Source organism: Malus domestica, chromosome 15 (genome assembly GCF_042453785.1).
Source record: "Malus domestica chromosome 15, GDT2T_hap1".
Classification (NCBI taxonomy): Eukaryota; Viridiplantae; Streptophyta; class Magnoliopsida; order Rosales; family Rosaceae; genus Malus; species Malus domestica.
The window spans coordinates 41,812,621-41,832,727 of record NC_091675.1 but is presented as its reverse complement, the minus strand read 5'-3'; the positions used below and the strand labels follow the sequence as shown (position 1 = coordinate 41,832,727).

Sequence of the window (20,107 nt, the reverse complement as noted above, 5' to 3'; positions counted from 1 at the left end):
CGTATTTTTTAGGGGTGGAGATGTTTTTGGTCAATTACTGTTCATTGGGTCTATCGCTGTTCACTAGAGTGGATTAAATGGGCTGATTGCTGTCACATTTTTTTAGGGGTGGACTTGCTCTATCAAACCCATTGTGGCCCACTCTTTCATCCTTTAATGTAGATACTATCATTGTACCAATTAAAAGAATATTTCATTTTGTTTCTTTTTCACCATACCCTAAAAGAGTAATGATATCGGTGGCGCACATTAAACTTTGAGACAATGAACAAGGTATAAAACACCCAAAGTTTGAAGCTACTATTACTTATTTCTTGTCTGAACAACAAACTCTGTCAATCACATTCTTTTACAAACGAACTTCATTCTACGACTTACAATGCAAGCTCCAGAAATCTTGCATGGTTTTCCTCGATAAACAATCTCCTAGATTACAAGTCTCACCTCTTCTCACCGCATAAAGTTCTGGCAGCTTGCAGGGCAAAATATGTGAGGATTACATCAGCACCGGCCCTTCTGAGACACATGAGCGATTCCATCATAACCTTTTCTTCGTCAATCATTTTCAGAACTCCACCAGCCTTGATCATTGAATACTCACCAGAAACCTGCATTGATGATTTTACATAAAATAAGAACAATTTTACAGACACGGGCCAGGAAAGGAGATTCTAGTTAATCAATCAGTACACAATATAGGAAACAATAACATTTTAAATACTCACTACAACTATTCTATCGTCTAGCTTCAAATAAACAAGACATGTTTCCAGGACTCGCATAGGTATCAATTCAAGAAGCGTAAATTGTGTTTTTGAAGCTTGAAATGGAATAAAGCAAGAACAAACTTCCTGTTAGGAAAGGCACAAAGGAATAAAGGAGATCATTTATGACAAGACTCACCTGATATGCAGCTATAGGCAGAGGGGAGTTATCGCGGAGTAATCTTACGATATCTAAATATGGTAGAGCAGGCTTCACCTGTGAACGATTTCATAGTTTTAGAACTAGCTCCCATTAGGTAGCTATGGAAAAATATTTAAAGCAAGCAACACTAACCAAAAGGATATCGGCTCCTTCAGACTCGTCTTCATTTGCCTCAACCATAGCCTCTCTATAATTTGCGGGGTTCATCTGATAACTTTTGTTTTTCAAACCACATTTTATATGTCAAGTCAGCAATAGCTAAATTATATTTGAAACTAGCATAAGGTTTGACTCCAATGAACTACATACGTTTTCTTGTCACCAAAACGTGGATTCGAGTCCAATGCTTCCCGAAATGGACCGTAAAATGAACTTGCATACCTGTTTGAAAGATAAGGACATTCTTCAATGCAAGTATAAATCTCAGCAAGTGCAACTCCAGAAAGTTCATGTAAGAAATGGTTAAAAGTGCATGACATGTGTTCTTAAAAAATAATGAAATTTCCTTAAATGATCAACAAAAGAAATATTGTAATGACAAGTCGAATTACTTTGCTGTATAAGACATGATAGAAACATGCTGAAAACCTTCAGCATCAAGAGCAGTTCGAATAGCTCCCACACGACCATCCATCATGTCACTGGGACTCACAACATCTGCTCCAGCTCGGGCCTATTGATAAGACGTAAACACGTTAAACAGTAGGTTACTGACATATCTCAATTCAACATAATTCACAACTGAGAAATTACATATATAGGACTTAATCTGCCACAGTTACCTGGGAAACAGCTTGCTTACATAATTGATGTACCGTCTCATCATTCAGAATAACTCCTACAACATAAAAAATAAGCTTTGTAATCAATAACAAAATGCATGTATGAACGAAATATATACCTCTTCTAGAAAGATCAGTCCTCATGAGTCATGGCATATGTGACTTACCATCTTCTCTGACAATACCGTCATGCCCATCAGAGGAATATGGATCTAAAGCAACATCTGTGTATATAACCTGACGCACACAACAATAAACAACATGACATTCTTCCACACATGAGAACACGTCAATACATAAGGCCAACTTGATTTAAAAGACTCAACGAACTATGTAAACTTACAAGATCAGGGTATTTGTCTTTGAGCAACCGTATTGTTCGAGGCACTAATCCATTATCGTTGTACGCTTCATCACCTGTTGGATTCTAAAAGGCAGAAACCAATCCAATTATACTACATCATTCAACAGAACAGTTGAGCAAAAGCACGAGAGTAATTGTAAAACCTTCAAAGCATCTGGAACTTTGGGGAAAAGCACAATACTATTGACACCAACATCTCGAGCCTTTGCAACCTGCTCCACACCAAATCTTACTCGGAACCAGTAACAATAAGCTTAAACAGAACAGATAAGAGCTAATGAGTTAGAGGTACCTCACCTCTTCCACAAGTCCATGTCTCCACCCAAGCCTATAACATCCCGGCATTGCCCCAATAGGGGCGTCGTCCTGACCTGCAAGATTTACACAGAATTGCAGAATTGACAGAGGTTTAAGCATGAAAACATTGTAAAACGCAAAACTTTTTAGCACCAAATTGAGTTGCAAGGAAGCACCAACCTTCATGAATAAAAAGTGGATACACAAAATTGGCAGGAGACAAACTTGTTTCCTGAAACGCAGCTCTCAGCGACGGCGACCTTCGGTTCCGGCGAGGTCTCCGACTGATCGGCTGGCATAAAAATCGATCCCCATCAAAACCCACAACCCAAATTTTAAAAATGTGAAATTTGATGCAAAACGAAAACACATCAAAACCCAGAACACAATTTCGCATTTCGAAAATAAAAAAATTGTTTAGAGAGTCGGGAACTCACAAGCGAAGACACTACTGGAGTTCCAGCTGGGGCGGCGGGTTTAGGCGGCGCCGGCGGCGCTTGCGGCGGGTTTCCTGCGACGACGGCGGCCTCACACTCGGCGTCGCTGAGCCGGGTCTTCCCGATTGATCCATCGCCGTCGCTGGCTCTTATGGAGAAAAGGCGCTGTGGGCGGGTGGTCTTGATTTGGATCCGACCCGAATTGAGTTTCAGAGGTTTGGCGGGTCTGAGAGCAACGTAATCCAGACCCAGGATGGGTCCCACGTTAACAATTGTTGAAGCCATGAGCTAAAAATGATTCACAAAGAGAGGTGGCTGAAGACGCTGACAGAGGATCACTCTATCTCTTCGATCCGATAACTTGAGTTTTGGAAGGTAGCCGCAGTACCAGTTTGGTCCCTTTTCTTCAATTTCATATTTACGTCACCATTTTACCGCTATTTTAAAAATAATTAAAAACGTTTTTGAGTGAATTATTTTTTAATCAAATTATTAATAAATATGCAAACAAAACCTAGAAAATCAATTCAAATGCTTCTTGTGCTTTTAAAACGATTGAAATCATCTGTTAGGAAACTATTTTTGGAATCAGTTCATAGTAAAAATGCAAGTGAAATTTAAAAGTGCATTTGAAGTGCTTCATTCAAGAAGTATCTAACTAGTGTTTTTGTTGGAAATATGCCATAAAACCAATCATATGATGATACTTTACGGACATTTCATATGTTAAACTAATCTAGCTTAATATAAAGGGCAAAGATTATTGTTTAAAGCCGTCTCATATAAATGTTATATGCTTAAACGATAACTCCAAGAAATATCTAATTGGGAGAATGTCATCTAAAGAAGTTAGATTCATGAGATCATTCTCTTTCTTATACATATCATAAAAGTTCCTGATCATAAGATTGCCAATTGGGCATTGACGGTTCGTTAAGATCAGTATGTGCTATGTCTTCTCTTAGGGAGAGTGACTAGTCTTGAGTCATTAGTGTGACTGACATCAAGACAAGCATGTAGGTGCTTAATAGAGAATGAGTCCACTGAACGCGATCAACAAGGAGTTCTCATACTCATGTCACATGAGAACTCATGGTTGGGATCATGCAAAATATTCATTTGACCTGAGGCATCATAGTTGTCTTGTGGTTAGGTCCTTGATCTTTGACTATGTCAAAGTCATTCAATCAGAGGGTGTTCACGACATAGTTGGGGTTAAGCCACTTAGCCATGGAGGCAAGTGAATGCACAACAAGGGATCTCTAACCTTCAACCCGTTTGAGGGAGAATACTCTATGATATGATTAAGAATCTCTGGCCAGAGTATGAATGAGATTTAGGAAGTCATTCCAAATCAAATTCAAGGTAATCATATAAGTAAATGAATCACATTGGATAGTAGGCATGAATAAACTATCAAACCAAACAATGTGGTCAAGAGTATTGAATTAGAGAAAGACCTTATTGCATTGTAATCCTAAACTGAATAGGTTCTCCAACCTCTTCTGATTAGCTTGGGTAGCCATGACATACTGCTAGGTGTCACTCATGGTTTGTGGAAGTCCAAAAGGTGTATAATCGCTAAAGGGAGAATTGAAAATAAGTTTCAATTCACAATTGATTTGAAGAGTTCTAATCGCCCACTGACTTGCCAAAAAGAACCTAATGGATTGCACACCGTGTAAGGTAATGATTGAAGGATATAACGAAGATGAGTAAGGACAATTAAATAGTTTAATTGTATATGGCAAGGATTAATTAAAAGTTAATTAATTTAGAACGAAAGGTTCGTTTTAGGCCTTAAGTTAGTTTTGGGTTTTGGGACACAAAAGGGTTTTGGTCCACAAGGCACATAAGGTTTAAGTTGTGTGACAACTAAAACAAAATGGGCAATTAACCCACTAAGAATAGGGAGGTCGGCCATGCTTAGAGAGGGAGTGGATTTTGGACTTATTGCAAGTTTGCCACTCCAATGAAGGTAGGTGGCTCTCTCTTTCTCTCTAGAGAAGCTGGCCACCATGCGTGAATTTACTAGCTTCTAATTCTTTCATGGTCATTCATCTTCTTCCTCAACCATCCTTGGTGTCGGAACCTAGAGGTCTCAAACTTTGGGGACTTTTGGAGAAACCAATTCTTCCATCCATATCCAAGAAGACATGGAGCCAAGAAGCAAAGTTCCTCCATCCACATCCATGGAGCAAAGGAACAAGGTGACAAAGGAAATAAGGCCCTCACATGGGTGATTAACCTTTGCTAAGCAAAGAGGTGCTTCAAAGGTATAAAGAAATCTCAACTCTTTCTCTTAGATCATGAGGAGAGTCTTGGTTCACCATAACTACTAGGCTTTGAATTTCATAGGTAAAGTTTTGTTTTTTTAGTGCATACAAGCATGATTCTGCCTTTTAATTGTTAATAACATGCATAGATGTTGCTCAAATGAACTAGTTTTCACAAATATTTCCTTCAGTTTCTTGCAAGAAGCACTTCAAATGCTTTTAGAACCCAAATATATTCTCACCAAAAATGTTTTCAGTCATTTTAATCTAAACTACTTACTAATAGAGCTTTTTGTTAATAAAAAAAATAGTGAAAAGACCATTTGGTCTTCTATCACAAAAAAAAAAATGATGGGCAATAATATAATTTCACAAAACTAAATTTTACTATTTTTTATTAAGTATCACGTACATGTGATTTTAGCATATATTTAATATTTAAAAATAAAAAATAAAAAACAAAACCTCTCCTCCCACTCTCATTCCCATGTTCTCTCTCCTTCTTTTCTTCCCATTTTAAAAGCAAAAATGAAAAATATTCATATGCTAGTAATATAATGAGATTAATAGAGATATAAATTAAAAGAGATTAATATTCGCACTTTCTTTTTCTTATAGTACAGTCTTTTCAAATTTTTATTTGTTAACTCTTTTTTATCTATTTTGTAGTTGTTACAAGAATAAATCACATAATGTCACATCATTTTTGTTACACATAAAATAATGGCGGACATTTGTTGATTAATACATGCAATAATTTTATTCACAAAATGACATAGTTATGAGATTCAAAGTGAGTTGATGAATGAAATTTGGTGACGCGGAGCACTATGGTTGTACGTTACTCCATTGATGAGATTCAAAGCAATGTTCAGTATTTACCGTCTAATATTACAGTTTAATAGTAAACTTCTTTAGTTGTAAGTGAGATATGTGATAGGAGCATATTTATACGACTTAGTTAGCTTGTTTTCTTGCTTTTAATTAGCTAAACTATGATAATTATAGTGTTTAAAGTTATTTTCGTGCAATTTCAGGTTTTAGTGTCAAAGTATGCAAAAAGAAGCAATTTGGAACATTCTAGAGCATTTTTGGGCCAAGATTGGATTGTGCAAGCATGGAGGTATGAGGATGGACGAATTTGAAGACAAAAGAGGCTATGAACATGCTAAAAATCTGGTGAAACAAATACAAGTTGCAAGAAGGGATAAATTTCTAGAAGGATTGACCAAAACTTCACTCAAAACCAAGAAATTCTTCAATGCCGTGGGCATTGATTCACTTTCACCAGAAATTTGAGTGATGATGCAATGCTTAAATCACCATGACATGTGAGTGGATGATGCAATGCTTAACTCACCATGACATGTGAATGGATGACTCAATACCTAACCCACCAACAATTCCCACTCTTTGCCTTGCTCACCTACTCAATTCCACCAGAATTTTGTGTTAAACAAGTCCATCCTTTTCCTATAAATACCATGGCAGCAACCTCATTCAAATCATCCAGAAATTAACCATTCTCCAAGCCTTCCCTTGCCTCTCCTTACATATCTAAACCTTCCCCATCCATTCCTCCATATAACCAACCATTCAACCACCATAACCACCTTGTGCCGCCACCATTGAAGGAGAGTGAGGCGCAGAGGCAGGACAGAGGGGAGAGAAGGCAAAGGCAAGGAGAAACTGACGGGAGCAACACAGAGAGCAAAGTTTCACTCCATTTTTCTTGGTTTTATCTTCTCAAACCCATGTTTTACTTTTGGTTTAATTTGATAATAATGTGTAACTAAATTTATTTTGGCTAGAGGTTAATTCAAAGCTATGAATATATTTGTAATATGAATTGATTACCTTCAGTTGTGATTTCTGAGTTGTGATTTAATTTGCTTAACTGCTTGATTGATAACTAATTTGTGTATGTTGGTTGAGAGTGCACGCTTAATTTTCGTGCATGAATTTGATGCTAGAATATAAGGGAGTTTCACCTAATCGTTATGAACTTATATTCACAAGTAGTGAAGGTTGTTATCCACAATCGTGTTAAGTGAATTCTAGGCTGGATTAACATGCGTATTCCATAGTTATGAATGCCTAGTCAATGTTTATGATTTCCGTTGAACTTAATGATCTTTGTTGAATGTCTCTATCATGCGTATTCCATAGTTAGGGACTTTGATGAGGAATAATTTGGTTGTAATGCGTATTCCATTCAATCCAATGAATCTAGGGAAATCTAAGAGTTAATTTAAGCGGACCTAATTAACTTGGAACATTGTCATTCACAATTTATTGAAAGAACAACTGAAAATCAATTTAGGTTGCATATGTGTCATGTGTGGAGAAGAACCCTCTAGCTAGTCTGTCACCTATCCTTTCACCTTAATTTCATGCTTTTGTCAATTCTGTAATTTATTTAAGTTTAATTTACTTCTCGTCAAAACCAAACCCCCCCATTATTAAATTATATTATTTAGTTAGTTTTCATTGTTGTTAGTCTTTTAATTCAATTTCCGTCCATTTCAGTTCCTAGTGTCTAATTTGATTGTTTTCATTATTTTGAGTCATTCTAAGTGTGTTTCGAGTTATTAGAGTTTTTAGCCTAGTTTTGTGTTCTTGAGTCTTGTTTAATATTTGTAAATTAATTTAGAATAGATTAGCAATCCCTCCTAATCCCCGGCCTAGAACGATACCCTACTTACATCTATACTACAATTGTCAAAAAGAGGGTTTAATTTGTGTGTCAAGTAATTCACGCATCAAATTTTGGCGCCGTTGCCGGGGATTAGCAACTTTGCTAATCCCCCATTGTTTCTTTTTACTTCTTTTTCGTGTCTTTTGTTTTAGTTACTGACTTTGTTTCTTTTCTTGTCTTTTGTTTTTAGTTTCTGTTTTTGTTTTGTTTTGTTTATTTTACTTTTGATATTTGATTTAGTTTTCTTTCTTTGATTTTAGGTACTAGAGAAGTAAGACATGGATTTTGCTAGCATTCAAGCTCAATTGGCAAATCTTACTTCTCAAATGTCGCAGTATGCTGAAAGGACCACAATGCAAAATGTCCCTATATTTGGTGCATCTTATAGGCAAGGATATCAAGCCAATCAATGTTCACAAAAAGATTGGAGTGATCATTCAAACTCTATGTGGTGGGAAGCTCAACAAGTTCAACATGAAGGATATTGGCAGCCATATGAGGAGTTCTATTCAGGACCTATGCAGCCACCACAACCTCATATACAATATGCCCAATCAAACTCAGATTTGTCAATAGATTACAATCAAATTTTTGATGAATTAAATTCTTTGGTGCAGGGCTCACAAAATCAAGCCAAGGAGGCTCAACAAGATGGATATTGGCAGCAATCTGAGGAGTTTTATTTAACGCCTATGCAGCCACCACCGCATACCCCACAACAATTCCAATCAAATTCAAGTATGTCCATGGATAGTGATCAAATTCTTCAAGTACTAACCTCTTTGACGCAGGACCAACAAAATCAAGACAAGAAGTTGGATAAATTGATGAGTCAAATGAGAGAGATTATGGAATTCATGGTACAAATTCAAGAGCAAAGTGAACTCTCCAGCTCAACTGTTGAAAATTCGAAGGAAGATTTTGAAATCCACGATGCTATCACTTTGGAAGGTGACATGAAGGATGAAGCTGTCCCAGAACCATCCAAACACAGCCCGAACATGGATGAATTGCTGCTACAAGCAGAAGAGGAGGAGGACGACCTGGGCAGTTTAGAAGAATTCTTGTTGCAAGCTCCTCAAGTCCCTATGTCATCCAACTCAGGTGAGGAAGTTCTAAATTCACTTCATTCTAACATTATTCCACCGAATGTCCTTTGTCCTTGCAGGTTTTTGATTCCAAATATCAAAGAGAGTGAAAAAGACATTGTGGAAGCTCTTCCAAAGGTGCAAAGTGATATCCCAATTCTTGGTGCACCAAAACAAGTTCCCGATGGTATTGAAACGTTCAAAGAACCTTGCACACCAAGAAAAGGGATTCAAGAGAATGAAGTGGTTGAAGCATATCAAGAATACATCCAAGAGGTTGTGCATGAGACAATCAAGCCCAAAGCAGTTGAGTTTGATGACACGGGACAAGCCACAACCATCATAGTAAACCTGGCCAAGTTCAAAGTCCCGGAAATGTTCAAAAATGTGGTGTTTGTCATTGAGTTTGTGTCGGAAAAAGAAAGTAAGCCATCTTCTCCAATTTTAATTTTAATTTATACTAACATGTTTCTGATTTTGATGATTCAGGCACCCACTCTTGAATTTAAACCATTGCCGAATCATTTCAAGTATCACCTCCCATTAAAAGATAAATTCCATGCTTTGGAGCCGAGGGGAATTTAAAGGAAAGATTCGTCCCGCTAAAGACTCTAAATCAAGCGCTTCTTGGGAGGCAACCCAAGCATTCAACGAAGGGAGACTTTGGAATCGCTAACCAAATCAGATTTGAATTCTTACACCCTTATCTTTACTGCTTTCATTTTGTTTTGTTTAGTTAGTTATGTTATTTGGTTGATTTCTGTGAGTTTGTGTTATTTAGTTTAAGTGTGGGGGAAGGTTAAACAAAGTTTTTTTACATTGATTTACATATTTTACATTGATTTAAAAAAAAAAAACATAAAAGTAAAAATATTTTACAATGATGTGTAAACTAATAGCATTCATTGGTCAGGTGGTGCTTCAGTAGTCGGCGGAGCTTCAGCAGTCGGCGGGGCCACGGAAGGAGGAGGTATCGGAGGTTGATCAGTTGGAGCTTCACTACGCGGTGCCGCCCCAGAAGACGAAGGCAGATGCGGTTGAAACAAACCCACAAACCTCCGGTCATCAAGTAAAATCTGACCATCATTTTCTTGCAGCTGGTCAATTTTCCTTTTCATGTTTGTGGCATAATTGTGTGCAAGCTTGTGCAATTGTTTATATTCATGCTTGAGTCCTCTAATCTCCTCTTTGAGACTCTGTATTTCAGCCACCAACGATTCGACGTGACGGGTTTGAGCAAATAGGCGTTGGGCCATGTTGGACACAGAACCCGCACACTGCACGCTAAGAGCCAGAGACTCCTTAACCGCCAATTCATCAGACCGTCTAGCGAGCAGTCTGTTATCTCTGGGGGTGACAAGGTTCCGGGCCACCACCGCAGCTGTCATTTCATTTTCATCACCGAATCCCCCACGGTAAGGGGACCGGTAGGGGATATGAAGGATGGGCGCCATATGTTGTCTGGTGAAGGCGGGGCTGCCTCTTCACCACGGTTCAAGTCAAAACGACGATCGGAAGGGCCAGACATTTTCTGAAGGTGTTGAGAAAGAAGAGATCGGACATATTAAGATTTCGGAAGTGCAAGAAGGGAGTGTTTTCAGGAGGGAGCTCAAGTGTGTTGTGGAACAAAATTAACGCCTCTATAAAAAGAAGAAATCAGAGAGGCGCTCCTCAGAGAAGCGTCATCTCGCAAATCGAAGAGTCGGGGTTCCTTTCTCAAAAGCCGGATTCTTTTCTCAAAAGAGGCGTTTCATTTCTTAAAATTTGGGCTTGCTCAGAAACCACGAGCTGAACCCCGGATTTCAAAAGATCAATTTGTCCAGACGTGTCGTCACTCGTCACATGCAACTTGCAGCTTTGCGGAAATTACGGGCAGCTTTGTCAGAAAGCGCGTAATTTGTACTATTCATCCATCCACCGGCTGCCGACAATGAGTGAGGGAATAGTTCCGGTTGTGAAGAAAAGTCCCATAAATAACTACCTTCGCCTTCCCACAGCAAAGGCACACCCTATCAGCATTTCTTCCTCTCTGAAATGGCTTTCCAACAAACCCTCTCAAGTCACTCTGTATTTTTCATCCCCTGGGATACCCCTGCAAACAACCCATCCAGAGCACAAGTATTTCATATCATAAAGGTTGAGAGCACGAGTATCTCATATCATGCTTTCTCCCTATCCTTTCTCCAGTTAGCACCTGCTCTCGAGTACTCATCATCTTATGCTTTCTCTTCGTCTCTCACGTATAAGGGAAGTGAAGATGATACCTCGAAGCATGTGGAGACAACGTGCTGATTCATCCTCAACTAAGGACAAGGAGAAAGAGAGCAAGAGGTGGGCACTTGGAAAGATTGAAGAAAGAAACAGACCAACACCATTCCCTCGTGCCTGCCCGTCGTGCAGAAGAAACAAGCAGAGAAGAATGCAGCTTGCACAATCATCCCAGCAGAAGGAGTCTGAGATGAAGAACTAGAGAAGCTGCCACATCTGCTTGGAGAACAAATAAGGAACTGCAACATCACCAAAGAGCAAAGCTTCGCCGTACAATATCATCAAATCATCACTTGCAAGTAAAAAGCTAAGTATCACCCCGTTCAAGAGGAAAGCTGTGGAAAGTCAACAAGCACGACCAATGATCACTTATTAGTTCTATTCATTGTCTTTTATCGTGATTTTCAATTTTTCGTTTGCAATTTTTTTTTTTTACATTTTCTTGCGTTACTTAACTGAATTATTTCTTTTCTTTGCAGGAATTTTTGGTTATTTCCACCCTTGAAGTTGATTGCAGAATTTTAGCTTGGGAGGGTCATCGCTTGATTTTACTGCAAACTAGGGAAGTTTTCAGTCCAATTGCTTTATTTTGTTTCTTATTATTTATTTATTTTATTTTTATTTGCATTATAGTGTTTTCTGACATTGGGGACAATGTCCAGTTTAAGTTTGGGGGTAAAGAGTATAAAAAATGACCAAATTGAAATTTTTTTGTACCTTCAACTACGAACGAGTTTCATTTGTTTCCATGTTGTTGCTTTTTGTTTTCTTAATTAGTTTTGTTTTCTTTTAAAAATAAAAAATAAAAAATTTAAAAAAAAATCGGAAAATTTAAAAATCCAAAAATATTGTCTTGTTTCCCTTATTGTTTTGAATTAGATTTTTGTTAGTTTCCCGACCCAATAATATAATTGGATCAAATTTGAACCATGATTATCAAGAACTTAGTTAACATGTGTTTTGTGAAATTCCTAATTCTCTTGTTAGTTTTGTACATGTTTGACCATCTTTGAAAAAACCAAATGCACATAGCCTTGTTGATGTGAAACTAAAGCATGACTTAAAGCTTTATATGTGAATTTAGTGACCATATATATCCTATGTGAGTTTTTGAGCCGATTGAAAGTGTGTGCATTTTTCATACACTCCTATTCTTTCATGTGTGATGAACTTATGTGAGATACATCTCTAGAACTTGCGTAACGATCTTTCGAAATGTTTGTCATTGATTGCATGAACTTGGAAATGATAGAGGCATTAGGTTTACCACTATGTCCCAAATAACCATGTTTCCCAAAGAAAAATGATATCATTAGATTGCCAATTTGAGCCGTATTTGTTGAGCCTTTTATTTCTTATCACCAGATATGTCTACCCTTATACTTGAAACATTTTTTCCTTACCCTTTCCAAGCAAGCAATGAGAGATTGTCTTATGAGAAACGTTTGTGAAGTACTTTGAAGGTGTTTGGCAAAAGAATAAGTGTGGGGGTATTTCATGTTTGTATTTAAAAAAAAAAAAAAACAAAAAAAAAAAAAAAAAAAGAGAAAAGAGAAGAAAAGAAAAAGAAAAAGAAAGATTGTACACAAAGAAAATAAAAAGTTGTTCAAGTTTCAGTTTAAGGGTGTGGTTGGAGGTGCTAAAAGAATCGTTGGAAAGGTTGAGTTCTTATAAATCTGAAGAAAAGAATTGCTTGCAATGTAGCTTGGAACTTGTGTTTACCTATTCTTTCATTTCAATAACCCTCTCCCTAAACCTCATTACATCCAATAAAAGTCCTCTTGATTTAAGTTTTGCAATTATGACTGTGGAGAAGTGATCTTTATGCAAGCTTATGGTAGAACTTTCACATTTGATTTTTTGAGCGAAACACATTTAAACTTAACACATGTGTGATTGAGTGTATATCCCGTGAGAAGGTTGCTAGTTTGCATATGATGATTTTAAAAATATAAAAATTTTGAAATTGCATTAGCATGGCTATCTCACACATTACACTTCAAGGATGTTTCAAAGATTACTGCTAATATTTGAATAAGGAAGATGAACTTGGATTAGCTTGTTTGGTGCCAGCTATGGTTCTTGTTGATCTGTGTTCTCGAATGAAATTCTATGAGGGTCACATAGGGGGAAGCTAATGTTTTTCTTGTTACTTCTTGTTCTTGTTTTCTTTGTTTTGCTCGAGGACTAGCAAAAGCTAAGTGTGGGGGAAATTGATAGGAGCATATTTATACGACTTAGTTAGCTTGTTTTCTTGCTTTTAATTAGCTAAACTATGATAATTATAGTGTTTAAAGTTATTTTCGTGCAATTTCAGGTTTTAGTGTCAAAGTATGCAAAAAGAAGCAATTTGGAACATTCTAGAGCATTTTTGGGCCAAGATTGGATTGTGCAAGCATGGAGGCATGAGGATGGACGAATTTGAAGACAAAAGAGGCTATGAACATGCTAAAAATCTGGTGAAACAAATATAAGTTGCAAGAAGGGATAAATTTCTAGAAGGATTGACCAAAACTTCACTCAAAACCAAGAAATTCTTCAATGCCGTGGGCATTGATTCACTTTCACCAGAAATTTGAGTGATGATGCAATGCTTAAATCACCATGACATGTGAGTGGATGATGCAATGCTTAACTCACCATGACATGTGAATGAATGACTCAATACCTAACCCACCAACAATTCCCACTCTTTGCCTTGCTCACCTACTCAATTCCACAAGAATTTTGTGTTAAACAAGTCCATCCTTTTCCTATAAATACCATGGCAGCAACCTCATTCAAATCATCCAGAAATTAACCATTCTCCAAGCCTTCCCTTGCCTCTCCTTACAAAGGAAATAAGGCCCTCACATGGGTGATTAACCTTTGCTAAGCAAAGAGGTGCTTCAAAGGTATAAAGAAATCTCAAGTCTTTCTCTTAGATCATGAGGTGAGTCTTGGTTCACCATAACTACTAGGCTTTGAATTTCATAGGTAAAGTTTTGTTTTTTTTAGTGCATACAAGCATGATTCTGCCTTTTAATTGTTAATAACATGCATAGATGTTGCTCAAATGAACTAGTTTTCACAAATATTTCCTTCAGTTTCTTGCAAGAAGCACTTCAAATGCTTTTAGAACCCAAATATATTCTCACCAAAAATGTTTTCAGTCATTTTAATCTAAACTACTTACTAATAGAGCTTTTTGTTAATAAAAAAAATAGTGAAAAGACCATTTGGTCTTCTATCACAAAAAAAAAAATGATGGGCAATAATATAATTTCACAAAACTAAATTTTACTATTTTTTATTAAGTATCACGTACATGTGATTTTAGCATATATTTAATATTTAAAAATAAAAAATAAAAAACAAAACCTCTCCTCCCACTCTCATTCCCATGTTCTCTCTCCTTCTTTTCTTCCCATTTTAAAAGCAAAAATGAAAAATATTCATATGCTAGTAATATAATGAGATCAATAGAGATATAAATTAAAAGAGATTAATATTCGCACTTTCTTTTTCTTATAGTACAGTCTTTTCAATTTTTTATTTGTTAACTCTTTTTTATCTATTTTGTAGTTGTTACAAGAATAAATCACATAATGTCACATCATTTTTGTTACACATAAAATAATGGCGGACATTTGTTGATTAATACATGCAATAATTTTATTCACAAAATGACATAGTTATGAGATTCAAAGTGAGTTGATGAATGAAATTTGGTGACGCGGAGCACTATGGTTGTACGTTACTCCATTGATGAGATTCAAAGCAATGTTCAGTATTTACCGTCTAATATTACAGTTTAATAGTAAACTTCTTTAGTTGTAAGTGAGATATGTGATAGGAGCATATTTATACGACTTAGTTAGCTTGTTTTCTTGCTTTTAATTAGCTAAACTATGATAATTATAGTGTTTAAAGTTATTTTCGTGCAATTTCAGGTTTTAGTGTCAAAGTATGCAAAAAGAAGCAATTTGGAACATTCTAGAGCATTTTTGGGCCAAGATTGGATTGTGCAAGCATGGAGGTATGAGGATGGACGAATTTGAAGACAAAAGAGGCTATGAACATGCTAAAAATCTGGTGAAACAAATACAAGTTGCAAGAAGGGATAAATTTCTAGAAGGATTGACCAAAACTTCACTCAAAACCAAGAAATTCTTCAATGCCGTGGGCATTGATTCACTTTCACCAGAAATTTGAGTGATGATGCAATGCTTAAATCACCATGACATGTGAGTGGATGATGCAATGCTTAACTCACCATGACATGTGAATGGATGACTCAATACCTAACCCACCAACAATTCCCACTCTTTGCCTTGCTCACCTACTCAATTCCACCAGAATTTTGTGTTAAACAAGTCCATCCTTTTCCTATAAATACCATGGCAGCAACCTCATTCAAATCATCCAGAAATTAACCATTCTCCAAGCCTTCCCTTGCCTCTCCTTACATATCTAAACCTTCCCCATCCATTCCTCCATATAACCAACCATTCAACCACCATAACCACCTTGTGCCACCACCATTGAAGGAGAGTGAGGCGCGGAGGCAGGACAGAGGGAAGAGAAGGCAAAGGCAAGGAGAAACTGACGGGAGCAACACAGAGAGCAAAGTTTCACTCCATTTTTCTTGGTTTTATCTTCTCAAACCCATGTTTTACTTTTGGTTTAATTTGATAATAATGTGTAACTAAATTTATTTTGGCTAGAGGTTAATTCAAAGCCATGAATATATTTGTAATATGAATTGATTACCTTCAGTTGTGATTTCTGAGTTGTGATTTAATTTGCTTAACTGCTTGATTGATAACTAATTTGTGTATGTTGGTTGAGAGTGCACGCTTAATTTTCGTGCATGAATTTGATGCTAGAATATAAGGGAGTTTCACCTAATCGTTATGAACTTATATTCACAAGTAGTGAAGGTTGTTATCCACAATCGTGTTAAGTGAATTCTAGGCTGGATTAACATGCGTATTCCATAGTTATGAATGCCTAGTCAATGTTTATGATTTCCGTTGAACTTAATGATCTTTGTTGAATGTCTCTATCATGCGTATTCCATAGTTAGGGACTTTGATGAGGAATAATTTGGTTGTAATGCGTATTCCATTCAATCCAATGAATCTAGGGAAATCTAAGAGTTAATTTAAGCGGACCTAATTAACTTGGAACATTGTCATTCACAATTTATTGAAAGAACAACTGAAAATCAATTTAGGTTGCATATGTGTCATGTGTGGAGAAGAACCCTCTAGCTAGTCTGTCACCTATCCTTTCACCTTAATTTCATGCTTTTGTCAATTCTGTAATTTATTTAAGTTTAATTTACTTCTCGTCAAAACCAAACCCCCCCATTATTAAATTATATTATTTAGTTAGTTTTCATTGTTGTTAGTCTTTTAATTCAATTTCCGTCCATTTCAGTTCCTAGTGTCTAATTTGATTGTTTTCATTATTTTGAGTTATTCTAAGTGTGTTTCGAGTTATTAGAGTTTTTAGCCTAGTTTTGTGTTCTTGAGTCTTGTTTAATATTTTTAAATTAATTTAGAATAGATTAGCAATCCCTCCTAATCCCCGGCCTAGAACGATACCCTACTTACATCTATACTACAATTGTCAAAAAGAGGGTTTAATTTGTGTGTCAAGTAATTCTCGCATCAATATGTTATGTTAAAATTATGAGTACACCGTTTGAAATTCAATTTTCTTTAACCAAAACCCATCATGGTAAATTTCTCTAACAAAAATCCAATGACTAGGCTTCAATTAAGCAATATCCATAATTAGTTTGGCTTGGCAAAATTTGTATTTTTGGATGTCTAAATTACCCCTAATAACACTTACTTTGGGTCTCTCAATTATTATCACCTTATTTCATTCAATTAAATGTCTTCAAATACCATATGGGGATTTGGAAAAAAAAAAATTAAATGTCATGATTCCTATGTATTTAATAACAAAAATTTACATGATACCAATGTTTCTTTATATGGTTGTTTTCACATGATGCTAATAGGTAAATTAATATATCCTACAAATATAAAAATGTTATTTTATTCAAAATTATCAATATTTTAAATATAACATAGGTGAATTATTTTGCACAACATATATATAATTGTTTTAGGCCTATTTGATTGAACGATCTATGGTTTAGAGAGAGAGGGGGCTGACCACAATTAGAGAGAAGAAAGATTGATTTAATTGTGAGGTGTGTTTGATTCACGCCATTGTGCCTTTATTTATAGTAGTAGGATAGGTAAAAATCTTTCCCTTTAGGATTACAACATTTAATAGGTAATCTACTCCTAATAGGAATATAAGATACTTTCCCATATCTCATAGGATTTACACAATCACATTCATATTCTAAATATGACTGCAACACTCCCCCTTGAGTGTGTAAATACTCAACAAACCATCGCATCAAATATTCAGCAGATAAGGTAAAATAGTTGATGAAGTCATCGGCACAACGGGTGATGGTGAGTCTCAAATTTATTTGAAGTATGCATTTGTAGTAAAACTCACAAAACCTCGTTATGGTAAAACCCAAGGCATGGGGAAAACCCATAGACTAAGGAGAAAAGTGAGAAGTATGCAAAATGTTTAAAATGAACGTCAAACTGGACGAAGGTAGTGAACTCATCGGAGTATGATCATCCCAGGATGGGTGCCTCATTAAAACCTCATTAGGTAGCAAAAATCTAGTGGGGAAAATGCTCCTAATCGTAGGAAAAAGAGTACATTAAGATCATGCGAGTATGCTTCTAGATACTCCCCATGAGTTAGACATAACTTCTAAATAAGAGAACTACAAGCGATTCAACTTAGATAATTTACGCATACCGATTCCTTAGACAAGCTTCTGAAATGTAGACTTGGGTAACGACTTGGTGAAGAGATCGGCCAGGTTGTCCTGGGAACGGATTTGCTTGACTTCAATGTTCTGATGCTGCTGCTGCTGGTGTGAGTAAAAGAACTTTGGTGCTATGTGTTTGATGTTGCCTCCCTTGATGTACCCCTTCTTCAACTACTCAATACATGCTGCATTGTTTTCAAAGATCGTCGTAAGAAGGTCAACGACTGATGTAAGACCACTAGCGCTTCGAATGTGTCCCATAACTTCTCTCAGCCAAAAGCATTCACGCGATGCTTCATGTAGGACGAGAATCTCAACATGGTTAGACGAAGTCGGAACTAACATTTGCTTGGTAGACCTCCAAGATATAGTGGTGTCTCCCACGGTAAAGACATAACCCGTTTGAGAACGTGCTCTATGTGGGTCAGACAAATATCCAACATCTGCGTAACCAACAAGGTGATAATCAATCTGAGTACCATAGGGGGCGGCAACACTTGGAGATTCGCAGGTATAGAATAAGCCCAAATCCGTAGTACCCTTAAGGTAGCGGAAAATGTCTTTAACACCATTCCAGTGTGTGCGTGTAGGCTCATTGTTGTATTTAGCCAATAGATTCACAACGAAGGAGATGTCAGGTCTAGTGCACTGAGCCAAATACAATAAAGCCCCAATTGCACTTAGGTAAAGAACTTCGGGTTCCAAAATCTCTTCCTTATCCTTCTTTGGACAGAAGGGATTTCATTCAACATCTAGAATCCGAACGACCATGGGTGTACTCGAAGGCTTCGTTTTATCCTCATCAAAACGACGCAACACCTTTTGGGTGTAGTTCGATTGATGTACTAGGATTCCATCCGAACAATGCTCAATCTCCAGGCCAAGGCAATATAGAGTATTCCCAAGATCCTTCATCTTAAATTTCGATTTCAAGTGTGCAGCAATTTCCTCAAGCTCTGTGGGAGTCCCAATGAGATTCATGTCATCAACATAAACTTCAACGATTGCAAATCTGGAATGTGACTTCTTTATGAACACGCATGGGCATAGTTCGTTGTTCACATAACCCTAACTTGTCAAATATTCACTCAGACGGTTATACCACATCCGCCCGAATTGTTTCAATTAGTAGAGTGTCATCCTCAACCTAATTGAGAGAGTGTTTCGTGGTCTAGAACTATTTGAGCCAGTCAATGGAAGTCTTTCTGGAACTTTCATGTATATTTTTGTATCTAGATCCTTATAGAGATACGCGGTTACCACGTTCATAAGTTGCATATTCAGTTTTTCAGAAACTACCAAACTGATTAGGTAGCGAAATGTTATAATGTCCATTATGGGGGAATACGTCTCCTCGTAATCAATCCCAGGGAGCTGAGAGAAACCTTGCGCTACGAGGCGTGCTTTATATCGCACTATTTCATTCTTCTCATTACACTTCCTCATGAAAACCCATTTGTAACCAACAGGCTTTACGCGTTGTGGTGTAGGAACGATAGGTCCAAATACCTTACGTTTCGCGAGCGAATCGAGTTCAACCTGGATTACTTGTTTCCAGTTTGACCAATCGGTTCTACGTCGGCATTCATCGATGGAACGTGGTTCAATGTCATCGCTAAGTATGATCTCAATAGCTACTGAGTACAAGAATGCATCGTCGACGATCATCTCATTCCTATTCCAAACCTCATCCAATACTGTGTAGTGGACCGAAATCTCACAATTCTCGGGAGGCCGACATGTTTCATTTGAAGCATCATCATAATCTATAATAACCTCATGCGTTGGAATTGATGAGTGAGCAATGGTCGGATTCAAACTAAGGTCACTAGTTGGTGCCATTTTCCTGTTCTGAGGTTGTGAATCCTTTAAACCAAGGGGTCTGCCACACTTCAGGGTCGAAGTAGGTGATTGGCTAGCCGCCAATGTACCTTGCCGCATGGAAGGTGCGGCCTCCCCACCTTCGGGGATGGTCCGGCCTTCCCAGGCGGGTTGTTGACGTACGCGAGGTACATTTATCCTTGCAAGTATGTTTGCAATGGGTATATGTGATCTTGTCACCTTTGATAGATCATTAAAAGCATCTGGCATGCTTTGAGCAATGCTCT

At 37.2% G+C, this 20,107-nt stretch overlaps 1 protein-coding gene across 1 annotated transcript; it reads right to left on the bottom strand.

Moving 5' to 3' along the window:
- Positions 1-276: 276 nt before the first annotated feature.
- LOC103445227 (delta-aminolevulinic acid dehydratase, chloroplastic-like) lies at positions 277-3,229 on the bottom strand. Its single transcript, XM_008384221.4, has 12 exons — positions 2,808-3,229; positions 2,551-2,662; positions 2,371-2,444; positions 2,217-2,285; positions 2,053-2,136; positions 1,877-1,946; positions 1,710-1,765; positions 1,479-1,600; positions 1,237-1,308; positions 1,060-1,141; positions 904-981; positions 277-608 (listed from the first exon to the last, which is right to left on the bottom strand). Exons 1-12 carry the CDS (start codon positions 3,090-3,092, stop codon positions 441-443), a joined length of 1,272 nt encoding a protein of 423 aa, XP_008382443.3. The 5' UTR covers positions 3,093-3,229; the 3' UTR covers positions 277-440.
- Between the last annotated feature and the right edge of the window lie 16,878 nt (positions 3,230-20,107).